General features: G+C 36.2%; 1 protein-coding gene across 2 annotated transcripts in view; it reads right to left on the reverse strand.

The window, feature by feature from the left end:
* DPH6 (diphthamine biosynthesis 6) overlaps nucleotides 1-18,680 on the reverse strand; it is a 192,079-nt gene that overhangs the window by 88,702 nt on the left and 84,697 nt on the right. For both annotated transcript variants that reach the window (XM_010844190.1, XM_010844191.1), the window contains exon 4: nucleotides 1,001-1,074. In XM_010844190.1, the coding sequence (XP_010842492.1) occupies nucleotides 1,001-1,074 (74 nt within the window). The remainder of the gene's footprint in view (nucleotides 1-1,000; nucleotides 1,075-18,680) is intronic.

Genomic DNA, 18,680 nt, shown 5'->3' on the forward strand with positions numbered 1-18,680 from the left:
GAAACAGGGAGAAGGAAATGGCAACACACTCCAGTGTTCTTGCCTGGAGAATCCCAGGGATGGGGAAGCCTGGTGGGCTGCCGTCTATGGGGTCGCACAGAGTCAGACACGACTGAAGTGACTTAGCAAAGCTTTTATAAATAGACATCAGCTCTACCTACAGTTTGGCTATCCATTAAATCACATACGTTTGAATTTATTCAAAAGCAAAGATTTTTACACAAAATATTCTCAGAGAATATGACTTAAAACTGGATGAGAATAATATTATTTTTAACATTTGGCTAAGGGATATGCAATCCATCTCCATCTATAAATCAGCTGTTCTCAAATGCAGGCAGACAGAACACAAGGAAATGTTTTCAAAATACACATTACTATCTCACATGGGAGGCGAGGGAGATGGGAGGAGTAACAATCTAATGATTCCTTTAAAGTTGAATGGGTTTTTATAGAAGTATTTCAATCTCATGAATATTCTTTTCTAAGCACTGAGTTTGAAGGACCAAAGAAGATATTTCTTAATATATTTTTTCCTTTAAAATATTACTACACTACTTCTATTTGCTCCTGATTTTTATTACAAATGATAATGAGTTAAAAAATATTAAAAAGTTATACTATTTCAAATAAGGGAAATTTGAGAATAATACTTCAAAAAAACTTTTGCTTCAATTTTTATTATAATTTATCCCTTATGGTAATTTGATAAGTTTTCTCATGCATAGATATAAAGATAGAAAAAAAGTAAAAATACAACTTTTGTTACTTAGGGCAATACATTTAGTTTCATGGGACATGTGGTGGTGATGGTGGTTCAGTCTCTAAGTCGTGTCTGACTCTGAGATCCCATGGTCTATAGCCCACCAGGCTCCTCTGTCCATGCAACATGTAGAATGCTATATCTATTTATCATTTGGGTATAATTATTTATTTTTCATTAATTCACATTCTTAATTACTACATTTAAAAAATATAAAACAAATTAATGTTCTCTTACACATTTTCTACTCGAACACGCTGATAGTCAGAGAGTATAGCACCTACTGATATTCCCTCTACTTCTTCTCTTTCCTGAAAATAAAGCAAAACATGTGTAAAAATATAAATAAACATGTGGCTCTGTATCATGTTCTGAAAATTATAAATGAATTGTTTCATTTAGAAAACCACCTTGAAATAGAATAATTTACTGAAAATAGAATCCACGTTCAGGGAAAAAAAGTGTATTAAAAAATACATGTTTAACTCACCCTCTCAGTTCTGGGGAGAAATAATTATTCTTTTTACCAAAAACCCCAATTACTAGAGACCATTTTCCAAGGAGAAGATAAAGGCAGCACTTCCAAAACGTTTTCTGACTTGATATCCCTTTAAAGATTCACTGATATTTGACAGAAATTTCTAAGAAATTTCTATTTAAGGAAATTTTTTCTATTTAAGGAAGTTTTCCCAGATTGAGTAACTTTAAAAAAATTGAACCAATGGTTCAGTTCAGTCGCTCAGTCGTGTCTGACTCTTTGAGATCCCACGACTGCAGCATGCCAGGCCTCCCTGTCTATCACCAACTTCCAGAGTTTACTCAAACTCACGTGCATCAAGTCAGTGATACCATCCAACTGTCTCATCCTCTGTCGTCCCCTTCTCCTCCTGTCTTCAATCTTTCCCAGCATCAGGGTCTTTTCAAATGAGTCAGCTATTTGCAGCAGGTAGCCAAACTAGTGGAGTTTCAGCTTCAGCATCAGTCCTTCCAATGAATATTCAGGACTGATTTCCTTTAGGACGGACTGGTTGGATTTCCTTGTTGTCTATGCAACTCTCAAGAGTCTTCTCCAACACCACAGTTCAAGCGCACCAATTCTTTGGTGTTCAGCTTTCTTTATAGTCCAACTCTCACATCCATACATGACTACTTGAAAAACCATAGCTTTGACTAGACAGACTATTGTTGGCAAAGTAATGTCCCTGCTTTTTAATGTGGTGTCTAGGTTGGTCATAGCTTTTCTTCCAAGGAGCAAGTGTCTTTTAATTTCATGGCTGCAGTCACCATCTGCAGTGATTTTGGAATCCCCAAAATAAAGTCTCTCACTGTTACCATTGTTTCTCCATCTATTTGCCATGAAGTGATGGGACAGAATACCATGATCTTAGTTTTCTGAAAGTTGAGTTTTAAGCCAGCTTTTTCACTCTCCTCTTTCATTTTCATCAAGAGGTTTTCAGTTCTTCTTTGCTTTCTGCCATAAGGGTAGTGTCATCTGCATATCTGAGGTTATTGATATTTCTCCCCAAAATCTTGTTTCCAGCTTGTGTTTCATCCAGTCCAGCATTTCTCATGACGTATTCTGGGAATAAGTTAAACAATCAGGGTGACAATATACAGCCTTGACATACTCCTTTCCTGATTTGGAACCAGTCCATTGTTCCATGTCCAGTTCTAACTGCTGCTTCTTGACCTACATACAAGTTTCTCAGGAGGCAGGTCAAGTGGTCTGGTATTCCCAACTCTTGAAGAATTGTCCAGAGTTTGTTGTCGTCCACACAGTCAAAGGCCTTGGCATAGTCAATAAAGCAGAAGTAGATGTTTTTCTGGAACTCTCTTGCTTTTTTGATGATCCAATGGATGTTGGCAATTTGATCTCTGGTTCCTCTGCCTTTTCTAAATCCAGCTTCACCATCTGGAAGTTCACAGTTCACATACTGTTGAAGCCTGCCTTGGAGAATTTTGAGTATTACTTTGCCAGGATGTGAGAAGAGTGCAACTGTGAGGTAGTTTGAGCATTCTTTGGCATTGCCTTTCTTTGGGATTGGAATGAAAACTGACCTTTTTCCAGTTCTGTGGCCACTGCTGAGTTTTCCCAATCTGCTGGCATAGTGAATGCAGTGCTTTCACAGCATCATCTTTCAGGATTTGAAATAGCTCAGCTGGAATTGCATCACCTCCACTAGCTTTGTTCATAGTGATGCTTTCTAAGGATCACTTGACTTCACATTCCAGGATGTCTCGTTCTAGGTGAGTGATCACACCATCGTGATTATCTGGGTTGTGAAGATTTTTTTTGTATAGCTCTTCTGTGTATTCTTGCCACCTCTTCTTAATATCTTCTGCTTCTGGTAGTTCCATGTCATTTCGGTCCTTTATTGTACCCATCTTTACATGAAATGTTCCTTTGGTATCTCTAGTTTTCTTGAAGAGATCTCTAGTCTTTCCCTTTCTATTGTTTTCCTGTATTTCTTTGCATTGATCTCTGAGGAAGGCTCTCTTATCTCTCCTTGCTATTCTTTGGAAATCTGCATTCAAATGGGTATATCTTTCCTTTTCTCCTTTGCGTTTCACTTCTCTTCTTTTCACAGCTATTTGTAAGACCTCCTCAGCAAACAATTTGCCTCTTTGCATTTCTTTTTCTCAGGGATGGTCTTTATCAATGCCTCCTGTACAATGTCATGACCCTCTGTCCATAGTTCATCAGGTACTCTGTCTATCAGATTTAATCCCTTGAATCTATATGTCACTTCCACTGTATAACTGTAAGGGATTCCACTGTATAATTATAAGCAATGGTATAAGTAGATAAAGGAATACAATGATTTTAATTTGTATCTTAAAAAAAAAAAATGACTGGCAGAGGAACATCCAGGAAGTATTGATGATAGAGGATAAAGACATCTCAGATGAGAAGGACACAATGAATTCTTGTCAACAGAGTTACAAGTCAGAACACCCAACAGTATATTCAGCAGTATCCCCCAGGGATGAGTGCTAACCTATCTATCTAGCATACCCATTAAAAATGTAATTTCAAATATGATCAAGTTTGCAGATGAAAGCTAGAATGGATTAAAAGGAAAAGAAAATCAATTAAGTACCTAGATGGATATGGACAACACAGGGATTTGGAAGGACAGGCCCAGGATAAGATTTAATGAAAAGAAGTATAAAATAATACACTAAGGGAAGAATTATACACAATACAGGTATAAATTAGGGAACAGTTATCTGGAAAACAGATACGGAAAAAGTGACTTGGGGGTGATTACGAATAACAAACTGAATAGAAATTCTCTGAATAGGCATAAAAGAAAAGTCATCCTAGATGTATGGAGTACAGAAGAAACTACTTCAGAGAGATGATTTCTTTATTAACACTCTGGTCTTTCCAAACTTGTAAACCTACAAAGTACAACAACAGCATTTCGCATAAAAATAAATGTAATACTTTGAGATATTCTAAAATAACCTTGAAAGTCCTAAAATGATGCTATAATAAACAAAAATGAACAAGAGGAATCTCTCATGTCTTTGAAGATTAAAGCAAATTTAAAAGTTCTACTCTAAAATGATAGGGAAATATCTTCCCAAATTTCCTTATAATAAATAGATTCTCCAGGAAAAGAGCTATTTCCTTTGTTTTCTTATTTCAGCAACTTTGTGAGAACATTTGCTTATAACCTTTCTCTAACCTTCCTAGCGACTTTATTTTTATAAAAGTCATTGTATTAGTAGAAAAAAGGCAAAGTGTAGTGTTTTTCATTACATGCAAATATGGCATAGATCACAGAGTAGTGAATGATGTTATCAACAAGATCAAAATTTCAGTTATATTTTTATACCATATATTTTATCTGGTAAAATAAAGTTTACCAGATATAAAATATGTACCATATAGTTTATCTGAAGTTCTGTCAAAAGAAAGTATAAGGTCTTGAATATTATATATATGTGTGTGTCCGTGTGACTCTCAATAGATCATGAAAACAAATACCAGTCATTGAAGTTTTTCTTTGCACACTAAGTCAAGCCACTTAAAACTAATAATTGACATTTGTTATCTATTTAAAATGGGTTAATGTTCTATAATTCTCATTTATTATTCACCATAACCCCCAAATAATTATTATTTAATTCCTTTTAGTCTACATGAAGTCTCAGGAATTCTCTTCTATTTCTATCTCTCATTTTCTATTTCATAATATTGAACTAATCAGTTCTAGAATTATATACCCAGCTAAATTTGGCTATTCTTCAATACTAAGCCTACCTAAATAAAGATTATTAGTTACATTTTTTTCAACAATCATCATTACTACTACCCATTAGAAATTCAGTCCTATTACCTATTTAGCTCTGTGATTTTGAACAAGTTATATAATTTCTCTGTGTCTCAGTTTCCTTATCTATGTAGTGAAGATAATTATAGGTCTGTTTTCTAGGGTTATTATGAACACTGAGTAAAATAATACAGAAAAATAACAGTGACAAGCATCTAGTAAGCACTTAGTAAATAATTTCTTCTGTCATTATAAATCTTCTTTATTATTACTAATATTATTCTATAACTATTTCAGTTACTACTTCTACTATTACTACTACTAACTACCACCACTACTGTTTACTACTACAACTAGATAAAGGCCTAACTTGACAAACAAAGCCCTTCATTCCTGGGCTTTAATCTCTTGCTCATTATTACTTTTTAACAAAGGTTCCCCGACTTGTAATAGTTTTATGTGTCAATTTGACTAGGCTAAGGAGTACCTAGATTGCTGATAAAGCATCATTTCTGTGAGGATGTTTCTGGAAGAGATTATGATTTGAAATGGTAGACTGGGTAAGGAAGATAGCCCTAGCCAATGCAGGTGAGCATCGTCCAATCTCTTGAGGGCCTGAATAGAACAAAAAAGTAGAGGAAGGGCATATTTATTTGCTTGAGCTGGGATATCCACCTGTCCGCAGACATCAGTGTTCCCGTTTCTAGGGCTTTTGGACTCAGGCTGAGATTTACAACACTAGTCCCTTGTTCTCAGGCTTTTGGGTTTGGATTTGAACTATATCACTAGTTTTTTAGTCCCCCAGCCTGCCAGTGGCACAGCATGGGACTTCTCAGCTTCCATAATCAGATGAACTAATCCCTCAAAACAAATCTCTTTCCATATATCTTTATAGATTCTATTGGTCCTGTTTCTCTGGAGAATCCTGACTAATACACATCCCTTGACAACCAACTCTACAGTCCAGTTACAAACTTTTCAAACCAATGAGTCCTGAATAATCCAAAGATTAAGTAAGACTTTTGTTGAATCCTTATCATTCAGAACATACTACTAATTTTGAAGAAAGGCAAGACAGATCTTTAAAAGGTAAAAATCTAGCAGATAGTCAATCTACTCTGTAGAAAATACAGAGCTAAGCTCAGGTCCTAATCTGTGACTCATATCATTTGGGGGAAAAGTTGGTAAATTAACAATGTGTGTGTGCTTCCTACAAGTCATTGCACCCTCAGGGTCATATACTGAGTCCTCTTCTCACTCCGTTCTCTGCTTCTTGAGGTTCTTGTTTGTTTCCGTGGCCTCAAGTTCTCCTACATGCTGATAGCACCTCCATCTTTCTCTAAACTCTCTTGTTCCTTGGTATGTGAGGAGGATTGATTCCAGGACTCCAATGTGGATATCAAAATCCTAGAACATTCAAGTCTCTTATATAAAATGGTACAGCATTTAGATATAACATACACACATTCTCTCTAAAGAGAGAATACCTTAATAAAACAATGTACATGTCATGTAATAGTTATAAATACAACGACTAGATTAGCCAAACAGATATCACAAGCTTATTTGTTGCTTAGATCACTGTTTCCCACAATTTGGTCAATATGAAGCACAACTGTAAGACTGCTGGGGAGCTAGTCCAGGCAGCTACCTGACCTACCTCACCAATTGCAACAATAGGGAGAGTAAAAATGTTAGTTGCTCAGTCATGTCCAGACTCTTTGTGACCCCATGGACTATAGCCTACCAAGCTCCTCTGTCCATGTGATTCTTCAGGCAAGAATACTGGAGCGGGTTGCCATTGCTTCTCCAGGGTATATTCCTGACCCAGGGATCAAACCCAAGTCTCCCACATTAAAGGCAGACTCTTTACTCTCTGAGCCAACAGGGAAGGGTACAACAGAGAGGTCACTTGCAAAAACAGACATATACACATAAACTGGTTCAAAACATAGCTTCCTTATTACTATTTGTACACCTAACTTGTATGTTCAGAAAGGACAAATATATCAATACATCAACACTCTTGTTTAAGAATCCAATGTCTGATTACAGAGGGTCAAATGTGCTTCTTAGAATATTTTAAATTCTGGAGACCAGAAATAGACCAAATCGTAATAATGCTTAATTCTGAATAGTAGTTCATTTTTGCTATTTTATTTCTAACTTTATATTTCCTCAAACATTTTTACAATTTACCTTTTCAATTAGGGGAAAATTTATTAAAACCCATATATGCATATATGTACTCATCCTATGAGCTGGTAAGCTGGCAGACAAAATTATTCATGTGTTTATTATGCAGCAATTTATAAAGGCCTATTGTGTGACAGGTCCTATACCAGGAAGGCTGAAACACATTTGAAAAAAGCACAGATGTTAACCTTAAGAAATTAAAATCTGGTGGTGAGGGATGCAGGAGAATGGACACACTGAGATTAAGTAAAATAAGTGACGTAAGTCCATACAGAGTATAATGGAACACAAAGAAAAGAATCTTTCTAGGGGGATGAGATTAGAAAATATTTAAAAAAAAAAAAAAAAAGGTAATTGAAAGAGATGCATGTATCTCAATGTTCGTTGCAGCACTTTTTACAATAGCTAGGACATGGAAGCAACCTAGATGCCCATCAACAGATGAATGGATACAGAAATTGTGGTACATATATACAGTGGAATATTACTTAGCTATAAAAAAGAATGCATTTGAATCAGTCCTAATGAGGTGGATGAATCTAGAGCCTATTATACAGAGTGAAGTAAGTTAGAAAGAGAAAGACAAATATTGTATATTAATGCATGCGTATGGAATCTAGAAATAAGTACTGATGAACCTATTTTCAGGAAAACAATCGAGATGCAGATATAGTGAACAGACCTGTGGACACAGTGAGGGAAGGAGAGGGTGGGACAAATTGATACAAAAGTATGGAAACATATACAAAACTATATTTTAAATAGATAGCAAGTGGGGATTTTCTGTGTGACTCAGGAAGTTCAACCCAGTGCTCTGTGACAACCTTAGAGAGGTGGGAGATTGGAGGGGGATTCAGGAGGGAGGGGACATATGTATACCTGTGGCTGATTCAAGTTGATGCATGGCAGAAACCAACATAATATTGTAAAGCAATTATCCTCCAAAAAAAATTATATTCCAAACATGAAACAGTCAGAAATGTTGATTCTTTGCCCTTTCTGATCATAAGAAAATAGATAACAGCTTCTACTGTTTTCCTCCTTCAAATAGGATTTGTGTACAAAATCCACCAAATTTTTTTCTTCAAACAAACAAACCTGGTTCTAAAAAGAAATGTGTATAATATATCAGCTAACAAATTGACATACACCTATTTATCTCCATTTGATATCTGATTGTGTGGTCAAATCTTCTATAGCAAACAGTAATCAATAATTATAAAAAAACAAAAAAAGAACATGTCAATCTGTTAGGGCCACAGAAGTAGGTCCTGTGCCAACCTGGCACCTTTCTTCTGTGGCTCCTGGGATGCTTACTGCTTTTGGCTTGGGCCTGCTTCTCTGGAAAGTAAGAGTCCTCTGCTGGATGAAGAGCTGCCCTGAGGGCTCCATGTAGCTTCTATGGGCCCAGTTCAGGCCTGGTCCAAGGTTTTGTATCAGGTTGGGGCTGTATCAAATTATTAGACTTGTCCATGTATAACCTAGTCCCAAAGTCTTATTAACTACTAAGCCTTATCTATGTCTTTTAAAATCAACACCCTAAGGCATCAGGAACACAGACACACAAGGACAGAAATGGACTTTTACTATGAAATGTACCTAGTGTGTCCTCATTTATATGCAAAGCTCTACCATGCAACAGTTAAAAGGTACCCAATTCAGAGACTGGGATGAAGACAGCATACCCTTGGTCATATGGTAGCAGTGAAAATTACAAGTTTAGAAGGAGGGTTTAAAGGTAGAAATTTAGACCCAAATTAGATTTATTCACTCAATATTCACTTATCTTCATACTGAGAAGTTGATTCACAAAGCCAACAACATAAATTTTTCAACCAACTTTTAAAATGCAACTTCTATAAATGAGGATTATTATTTTTTATGTTTAAACAGCTCCAGCTTTATTGAGATATAATTGACAAATAAAATTGTAAGATGTTTAAAATGTGCAATGTGATGAAAACAAGCTGTCCCTTTTTACAAATGAAAACTAGGTCTATTTATTCCAAAGACAAGAAGATATGCAGCTTGCATTTATCGGGGATATTATTTTCTTTGAAAAATGCTTCAGTTACCAGTATTATTCTGTTAATGAGTTCCTGCCTGTTGAGAAAAAAATGATCTGCTGAATTTAAAATGTTTTTCATCTGAAAGGCATTCTAACATTTTTAATATGAACCATTCATTAAAGAAGCACCCTTGCATTATAGCTCTGAGTGGTGATATTTGGACTTCTGGCAATGTGACATTATTAAATAAGAAACATTTGTGAATGCCAATGATATTCTGGGGACTGGATAATGAAACAAAAAATTTATGTGGCCAGTAAAGCACTAGATGATTTTTCCTTAAACTTTTAATTCTTCACTTCAGTAGAATTACACAAGTCCAGGTTAAGAAAAATAGCCACAGAAATGAATACTCTTTCACATGAAATAATTCTGAAAGTGACACTGAGAATTGCCAAGAGATATATTCAGGCATCTGACTAAAATTTTTGTTCCACTTATTATTGTTTTTCTTAGTATCAACAATATAAACCATTTCCAAAATGGGAAATGATCACCATCTGGAGTTCTGCCATTAAACAGTAAGCTCATGATGGAGTACTAGGTCACTAATTTGTAACATTATTATCTCCCTTTGTGAGCTTTCTCAATTAAACAGGGAAAAAGTTGTTAAGGAAATCATTTAACAAAGAAACTGTAGATTATCGTAATCATTTGTCATTTATTTCCATTTTAAAACTAAAGTGATTTCTTTTACTTTTGAGTTTGCATCTTAGTTGTAACAGTATGACACTCCTAGTTTGGAATAAATCTGTCATTTGCTACCTGGAGTGTCTTCCAACCTCAATGTACAAATTCATACATTGCTAGTCAACTTAGGCCAAATTCAACCTGAAATAAAACTGAACTCTGGAACAACTTTCCCCTCCTTGGGTTTCCAAGAATATTCATCCTGATAAGAAGGTGACATTTTGAGGACTTCTGTGAAACTCTTTAATAACAACAACATGAATAAAGGATTAAGCTGTTACTCTTTGTGGGAAGAATAAAGAAACAATCAAGAATTATTTATTTCTAAACAAATCAGTTTGGTAGCAAGTGTTTAATCTGTTTAAAAGCTGCTTTCTAAACTCATTTTCTAAGCTCCTAAAAAAACTTTCTTTGATTAGAGATAATATTTAAAATGCAACTTATATAAATGGGGATTATTATATTTTATGTTTTTTAATTACTCCAGCTTCATTGAGGAATAATTAACAGGCAAAATTGTATGATGTTTAAAATGTTCAACATAAAGATCCATACGACCTAGACAGCATATTAAAAAGCAGGGACATTACTTTGCTGACAAAGGTCCATATAGTCAAAGCTATGGTTTCTCCAGTAGTCACCTACAGATGTATGTGAGAGTTGGACCATAAAGAAGGCTAAGCACTGAAGAATAGATGCTTTTGAAGTATGTTGTTGGAGAAGACCCTTGAGAGTCCCTTGGACTGCAAGGAAATAAAACCAGTCAATCCTAAAGGAAACCAACCCTGAATTCACTGGAAGGACTGATGCTGAAGCTGAAGCTCCACTACTTTGGCCACCTGATGCAAAAAACAGACTCAGTGGAAAAGTCGGTGCTGGGAAAGACTGAAAGCAGGAGGAGAAGGGGATGACAGAGGAGGAGTTGGTGAAGGAGAGGGAAGCCTAGCGTACTGCAATCCATGGGGTTGCAGAGAAGGACACAACTGAGTTGACTGAACAACAATCAACAATACTTAGGTTGTTTCCATATCTTAGTTATTCTGAATAAACCTACAATGAACTTGAGAATACAGATATCTTTCAGAGATAACGATTTCACTTCTTTAGATTTATACCTGGAAGCAGAATTGCTGGATCATATGACAGTTCTATATTTAATTTTTTGAGATACTTCCATATTGCTTTTCATAGTGGCTGTTCAACGTACAAGACCATCAACACTGTACAAGTTTCCATATTCTCCGTATCCTTCCCTGCATTTCTTATCTTTTTGATAATAGATAATCCTAACAGGTGTGAATTGATATTTCATAGTGATTTTGGTTTGTATTTCCCTGATAATTAGTAATTTTGAGCACCTTTTCATATATTGCTGGCCATTCATGTCTTCTTGGAAAATGTCTCTTCAGGTCTTTTGCCTATTTTTTAAATTGGTTACTGTTTTTTTGTTTTTTGTTTTTTTCCTTTTCTTTTTTAGTTTTAATTTTTTTGGGGGGTGAGGTTTTGAGTTGTTTGAGTTCCTTGTATACTTCAGATATTAACCCATTATAATACATATAGTTTGCATATATTTTTTCCCATTTCATAAAATGCCTTTTTACTTTGTTGATGATTTCTGAGGTTGAACACACCTTTTTAGTTTATGGAGACCTATGTGTTTAGTTTTGCTTTTGTTGTCTTTGCTTTGCGTGTCAAGTCCAAAAAAAATCATTGCTAAGATGAGTGTCTAGGAGTTTATTGCCTATGTTTTTGTCTAGGAATTTAACCAGTTTCAGATCTTACATTCAAGTCTTTAATACATTTTGAGTTGATTTTTATGTATGGTGTAACACAGGGGTACAGTTTCATCCTGTTGCATGTGGCTAACTAGTTTTCTTATTGCCATTTATTGAAGAGATTATTCTTTGCCCATTGTACATTCTTGGCTCTTTTGTCAAAAATTAATTGATGACATATGCACAAGTTTATTTCTGAGTTTTCTATTCTGTTCTATTAATCTATGTGTCTGTTTTATGCCAACACCATATTGTTTTAATTACTACTATTTTGCAATATAGTTTGCCTCCAACTTTGTTCTTTCTCAAGATTGCTTTGGCTATTTTGGAAATTTTTGTGGTTCCATACAAATTGTAGGATTTTTTTTTCCTACTTCTACAAAAAAAACCACTGGAATTTTGATAGAGCTGCAGTGAATCTATAAATTGCTTTGAGTAGTATGGTCATTTTAACAATATTAATCTTGCTAATTGAGTGCCAAATGCTAAATACTTAACACTCTTGCACAACTGGCTTTACATTTTTAAATGACTAGGTAGGAATATTGATTGGAAAAGTGTACAGAAGCAAAATATCTACTGAGGGAACCCTAAAGAAATCTACATAAGAAATGATGGAAGTCTAAAGTAAGGCAGTGTTTATGATGATGATAATGAAAAGGCTTATTTGTGATATAAGAAAAGATTAACAGATTTTGATAGCATGTGGCTGAGAAAGAAATCCAGAAAGCTCTCAATATTTTGGCTTGGTCACTTGATGGATAGCAATGGCATTACTTTTATAAGAAATACACACATTTGAGGAGGACTATAATGTGTACTATTTTGGACATTAAGCTTTATGTGCCTTTGGTCAATCAATGAGACTTGCTCAGCAGACATTCGAGTATGGAGCTCAAAGAATATATAATTGGGTGATATAAATGTGTACATCAGTGGTAACTGAAGCCAGAAGAAGAGATGGTGAGATGAAGTCAAATGGAAGTGTAGACTAAAAGAGGGTGAAAAATGAAGCCATAAGGAACCATAACACTTATAAAGTGGGTAGAGAAAGAAGGATCTTGAAAGACAACTAAGGACAGAAAAACAGATGGAAAACTAAGACAGAAGGAAATCACAGAAGCCACGGTCAAAGAAGAAAAGTTTACTAGCTCCTAAAGAGATCAAACTGGGAAAGGAGTATGTCAAGGCTATATATTGTCACCTTGCTTATTTAACTTTTATGCAGAGTACATCATGTGAAATGATGGACTAGATGAAGCACAAGCTGGAATCAACATGGCTGGGAGAAATATCAATAACCTCAGATATGCAGATGACACCACCCTCATGACAGAAAGCAAAGAAGAACTAAAGAGCCTCATGATGAAAGTGAAACAGGAGAGAGAAAAAGCTGTCTTAAAACTCAACTTTCAAAAAACGAAGATCATGACATCTGGGCCCATCACTTCATGGCAAATAGATGGGAAACAATGGAAACAGTGACAGACTTTTATTGGGCTCCAAAATGACTGCAGATGGTGACTAAGGCCATGAAATTAAAAGATGCTTGCTCCTTGGAAGAAAAGCTATGACAAACCTAGATGGTGTATTAACAAGCAGAGTCATTACTTTGCCAACAAAGGCCCATATAGTCAAAGCTATGGTTTTTCTAGTAATCATGTATGGATGTGAGAGCTGGACCATAAAGAAAGCTGAGTGCCAAAGAATTGATACTTTTTAACTGTGATATCAGAGAAGACTCTTGAGAGTCTCTTGGACAACAAGGAGATCAAACCAGTCAATCCTAAAGGAAATCAGTCCTGAATATTCACTGGAAGGACTGATGCTGAATCTAAAACTCCAATCCTTTGGCCTCCTGATGTGAAAAACTGACTCAGTGGAAAAAACCCTGATGCTGGCAAAGACTGAAGTCAGGAGAAGAGGGAGATGACAGAGGAGGAGATGGTTGGATAGTATCACTGACTCAATGGACATGAGTTTCAGCAAACTCTGGGAGATGGTGAAGGACAGGGAAACCTGGTGTGCTGCAGTCCATGGGGTTGCAAAAAGTCAGACATGACTGAGTGACTGAACAACTAACAATACTTAGGTTGTTTCCATACCTTAGTTATTCTAAATAAAACTGCAATGAACATGAGAGTACAGATATATTTCAGAGATAATGATTTCACTTCCTTTGGATATGAAAAAAAAAAAGAGTCAGATATGACTGAGAGTCCGAATTGAACTGAACTGAAAGCAGTCAAAGAAAGAAAAGACTGAAGTGAAAATGAATAAAACAAGGATTTAGTTGTTGTTGACTTTAAGAAGACAAGTTTAAACGTTCTGTTGTTGATGAGAAAAAAAATGAAGCAGCATATGAGAATGTGCAATGAGGAAGAAAATAAATATCAATAAATATTCCACAAAGATCTCTGGTAGAGAGATGGTACAACTGCTAGGAGAGAATGTAGGATTTAAGGGGGAATGCATAATGTTTAGTATTACATGATCATAAAATATAGTGGTGCACCACCATGAAAAAAAATAACATGTTTGAGTTCAGTCTTACTTCTACTAACATATAGAAACATTATCTAGGTCAAGAAGGACCATAAGAAAATGTATGTAGCTTCATAAGCTAAAAGCACAGTTGTCTTCCAAAAAGTAAAAGAAAATGAGAAAATTTCTTACTTTTATCTCAAATTGTACTCTCAGAAGAAAAACTTTAAAAATATTTCTAACTTAGGCATTTCACTACAGTACTGCTAGTTTAGATCTTCTCAGCTCTCCTTAGAATAATATCAATGGAATGGTCCTTGCTCTCTCCACCTGTAATTTCTTCCCCCTTTAGCTGATCAACTAGCAGATTTATGTTCCCAAAAGCAATCCCTTCACATTTCCCTACTGGCCAAATTCATTTCTCTCTCTCATCCAGGCTTATTTTCATAAATCCTTTGTGTAACTATCTTCTATTTAGACTGAATGTACTAATTTCCTATCTTACTCTTCTTTCCATTTGTCATTGTCTACCAATCCTCTGACCACAATCTCGATTAAATGCAATCCTACTCATTCTTCACAACCCATGACTTCGTCTGATCCTTCTGATCAGAGGTGATTTCTACTGCCTTTCAACCCTTTCTAACTCTTACTTTATACACTTCTTGAGTCACATTACAAATACTATTTGATACATATATAAAATACATTTTACAAATATGCTTATATATATATATATATATATATATATATAAAGTAACAAAAAACTCTGATTCTGTTGACATTCACAGGCACCCAGTACCGTGTTTTACATTAACTTAGCAAAAAAGCACATAAGAAGAATTCAGTCATTACTATAGATACTACAATGATAAAAGTGAAGGGATGAGCAATTTATTTAGCAACATTAAAATTACACTTTATAATATTATCACTTTGATGACTGTACCAGTCAAAGTACAACTAGAGGAAAAAAAAAAGAAAGAAACCACTCTAAGAATTTAAAGAAAAGTTGTCATTTAGTCGCAAAGTCATGTCTGAACCTTTGTGACCCCAAGGACTGCAGCACACCAGGCTTCCCTGTCCTTCACTATCTCCCAGAGTTTGCTAAATTCATGTCCATTGAGTCAGTGATGCTATGCAACAATCTCATCCTCTGTTGCTTCCCTTCTCCTGCCCTCAATCTTTCTCAGCATCAGGGTCTTTTCCAGTGAGTCAGCTCTTCGCATCAGGTGGCCAAAGTATTGGCGCTCCAGCTTCAGCATCAGTCTTTCTAATGAACATTTAGGAATGATTTCCTTTAGGATTGACTGGTTGGATCTCCTTGCCATCCAAGGAACTCTCAAAGAATCTTCTCCAGAACCACAATTCAAAAGCATGAATTCTTCAGTGCTCAGCCTTTTTTATGGTCCAACTCTCATATCCATACATGACTATGGAAAAAATCACAGCTTGACTATACAGACCTTTGACAGCAAAGTGATGTCTCTTCTTTTTAATACTCTGTCTAGCTTTGCCATAGATTTCTTTCCAAGGAGCAAGTGTCTTTTAATTTCGCGGCTGCAGTCACTGTCCACAGTGATTTTGGAGACTAAGAAAAGAAAATCTGTCCCTGTTTCTACTTTTCCCCCATCCATTTGCCATGAAGTGATAGGGCTGAGAATTAATTACATAGGTTACAGAACTCAGAAGCCTACAGAACACTGAGAGAGAACTCAGGGACCAGAAATTGCAGAAAGCAGTTATTTTCCATAGTTTGGGTTTCTCCTTTACTCTACACTACTACCACACTCACAACACTTTTGACTACAAATGTTAGGAAAAGGTTGTTCCACATCAAGTAATTCTGCAACATCTGCTTAATGTCCTACAACTTAACTCAACTCTGACACTACCTGCCTGGAAACAGCACCGCACAGGTTAAGGGCTCAGTCTTACAAGACCATTCTCACAACTCCTTCAGATGCCAGTCTAAAGTAGTGGGTCTCCAGGTGCTTACAACTTTTTGTCCAATTGTCTACAAATCAGAGGTCCCTTGAACATTTTGAATTTTGAACCAGGTGAATACACTGTCTATTCAAAAAATTAGTAAAATTAACAGCACAACAGTGAAATCCTCTGAATCTTTTTGCCCTTAGCAAATTTGGCAGGAAACTGATTTCCAAACCAATTTAATTTTTTCCCCTCTCTTTAAGAGAGAGAAAAATTCAAGAGAAAAATTCCAATTAGCCTTGATCTACATATTATTGCCTGAAGTGCTGTTACAACTATACAGTCACTAGGTTTAAGACTCTAGCAGAATGTTGCCACATAAACATATGGAATTACACAAAGGAAAAGCAAATATGGAGGACCAGTTACATTCTTAACTCTTCTTTGCCCCTGATAAACTCAAAATAAAGAAAGCACCAACAGACATAACATTAAAGTTTCAAAGCAGAGACTGTAGTTTTCAGATTTTTTAAAAAGTTAACCTGCTAATAGTCTGCATGCACATGGTTAGGATAATTAAGTTAAAACACAGATTTATTTGCCAATTTTTCCTGGTAGATAATATTTTAGTTATTCATTTAGCATCCCTGAGGAAAAAGAATGCTGACCACCAGCCAAACTGTTTCTCTCAAACCATACTGCAATACTATGCAAATGTAGTGTTAAATAAATAAAGATTTTCTAATGTTTAGTATTAGTCATCAATAAGGTTGAGTTCAGTTCAGTCGCTCAGTCATGTCTGACTCTTTGTGACCCCACAGACTGCAGCATGCCAGGCCTCCCTGTCCATAGCCAACTCCTGGAGTTTACCCAAACTCATGTCCATTGAGTCAGTGATGCCATCCAACCATCTCATCCTCTGTCGTCCCTTCTCCTCCTGCCCTCAATCTTTCCCAGCATCAGGGTCTTTTCCAATGAGTCAGCTCTTCGCATCAGGTGGTCAAAGTATTGGAGTTTCAGCTTCAGCACCAGTCCTTCCAATGAACACTCAGAACTGATCTCCTTTAGGATGAACTGGTTGGATCACCTTGCAGTCCAGGGACTCTCAAGAGTCTTCTCCAACACCACAGTTCAAAAGCATCAATTCTTCGGTGCTCAGCTTTCTTTATAGTCCAACTCTCACATCCATACATGACTACTGGAAAAACCATAGCCTTGACTAGACGGACATTTGTTGGCAAAGTAATCTCTGCTTTGTAATATGCTGTCTAGGTTGTCTAGGTCTAATATGCTGTCTAACTTTCCTTCCAAGGAGTAAGCGTCTTTTAATTTCATGGCTACAGTCACCATCTGCAGTGATTATGAAGCCCAAAACAATAAAGTCTGCCACTCTGCCACTGTTTCCACTGTTTCCCTATCTATTTGCCATGAAGTGGCAAAATCAGTGCACTTGCATGATACACATGCATCAGTCAGCATGCCAGGGAGGCCTGGCATGCTGCTGTTCATGAGGTAGCAAAGAGTTGAACATGAATGAGTGAACTGTACTGAACTGAACTGATGGGACTGGATACCATGATCTTAGTTTTCTGAATGTTGATCTTTAAGCCAACTTTTTCACTCTCCTCTTTCACTTTCATCAAGAGGCTCTTTTTTTTTTTTTTTTTTTTTTAGAGGCTCTTTACTTCTTCTTTGCTTTCTGCCATAAGTGTGGTGTCATCTGCATATCTGAGGTTACTGATATTTCTCCCGGCAATCTTGATTCCAGCTTGTGGTTCATCTAGCCCAGTGTTTCTCATGATGTACTCTGCATATAAGTTAAATAAGCACAGTGACAATATACAGCTTTGATGTACTATTTTTCCTATTTGGAATCAGTATGTTGCTCCATGTCCAGTTCTAACTGTTGGTTCCTGGCCTGCATACAGGTTTCTCAAGAGGCAGGTCAGGTGGTCTGGTATTCCCATCTCTTCAAGAATTTTCTACAATTTGTTGTGATCCACACAGTCAAAGGCTTTGGCATGGTCAATAAAGCAGAAGTAGATGTTTTTCTGGAACTCTCTTGCTTTTTCTATGATCCAGCAGATGTTGGCAATTTGATCTCTCATTCCTCTGCCTTTTCTAAATTCAGCTTGAATATCTGGAAGTTCATGGTTCATGTATTGTTGAAGCCAGGCTTGGAGAATTTTGAGCATTACTTTATTAGCATGTGAGATGAGTTCAATTGTGTGGTAGTTTGAGCATTCTTTGGCATTGCTTTTCTTAGGGATTTCAATGAAAACTGACCTTTTCCAGTCCTATGGCCACTGCTGAGTTTTCCAGATTTGCTAGAATATGGAGTGCAGCACTTTCATATCATTATCTTTCAGGATTTGAAATAGCTCAACTGGAATTCCATCACCTCCACCAGCTTTGTTTGTTGTGATCCTTCCTAAGGCCCACTTGACTTCACATTCCAGGATGTCTGGCTCTAGGTGAGTGTTCACAC

The sequence above is a fragment of the Bison bison genome, unplaced genomic scaffold (genome assembly GCF_000754665.1).
Source record: "Bison bison bison isolate TAMUID 2011002044 unplaced genomic scaffold, Bison_UMD1.0 scf7180017864197, whole genome shotgun sequence".
In the NCBI taxonomy this organism is placed as follows: Eukaryota; Metazoa; Chordata; class Mammalia; order Artiodactyla; family Bovidae; genus Bison; species Bison bison.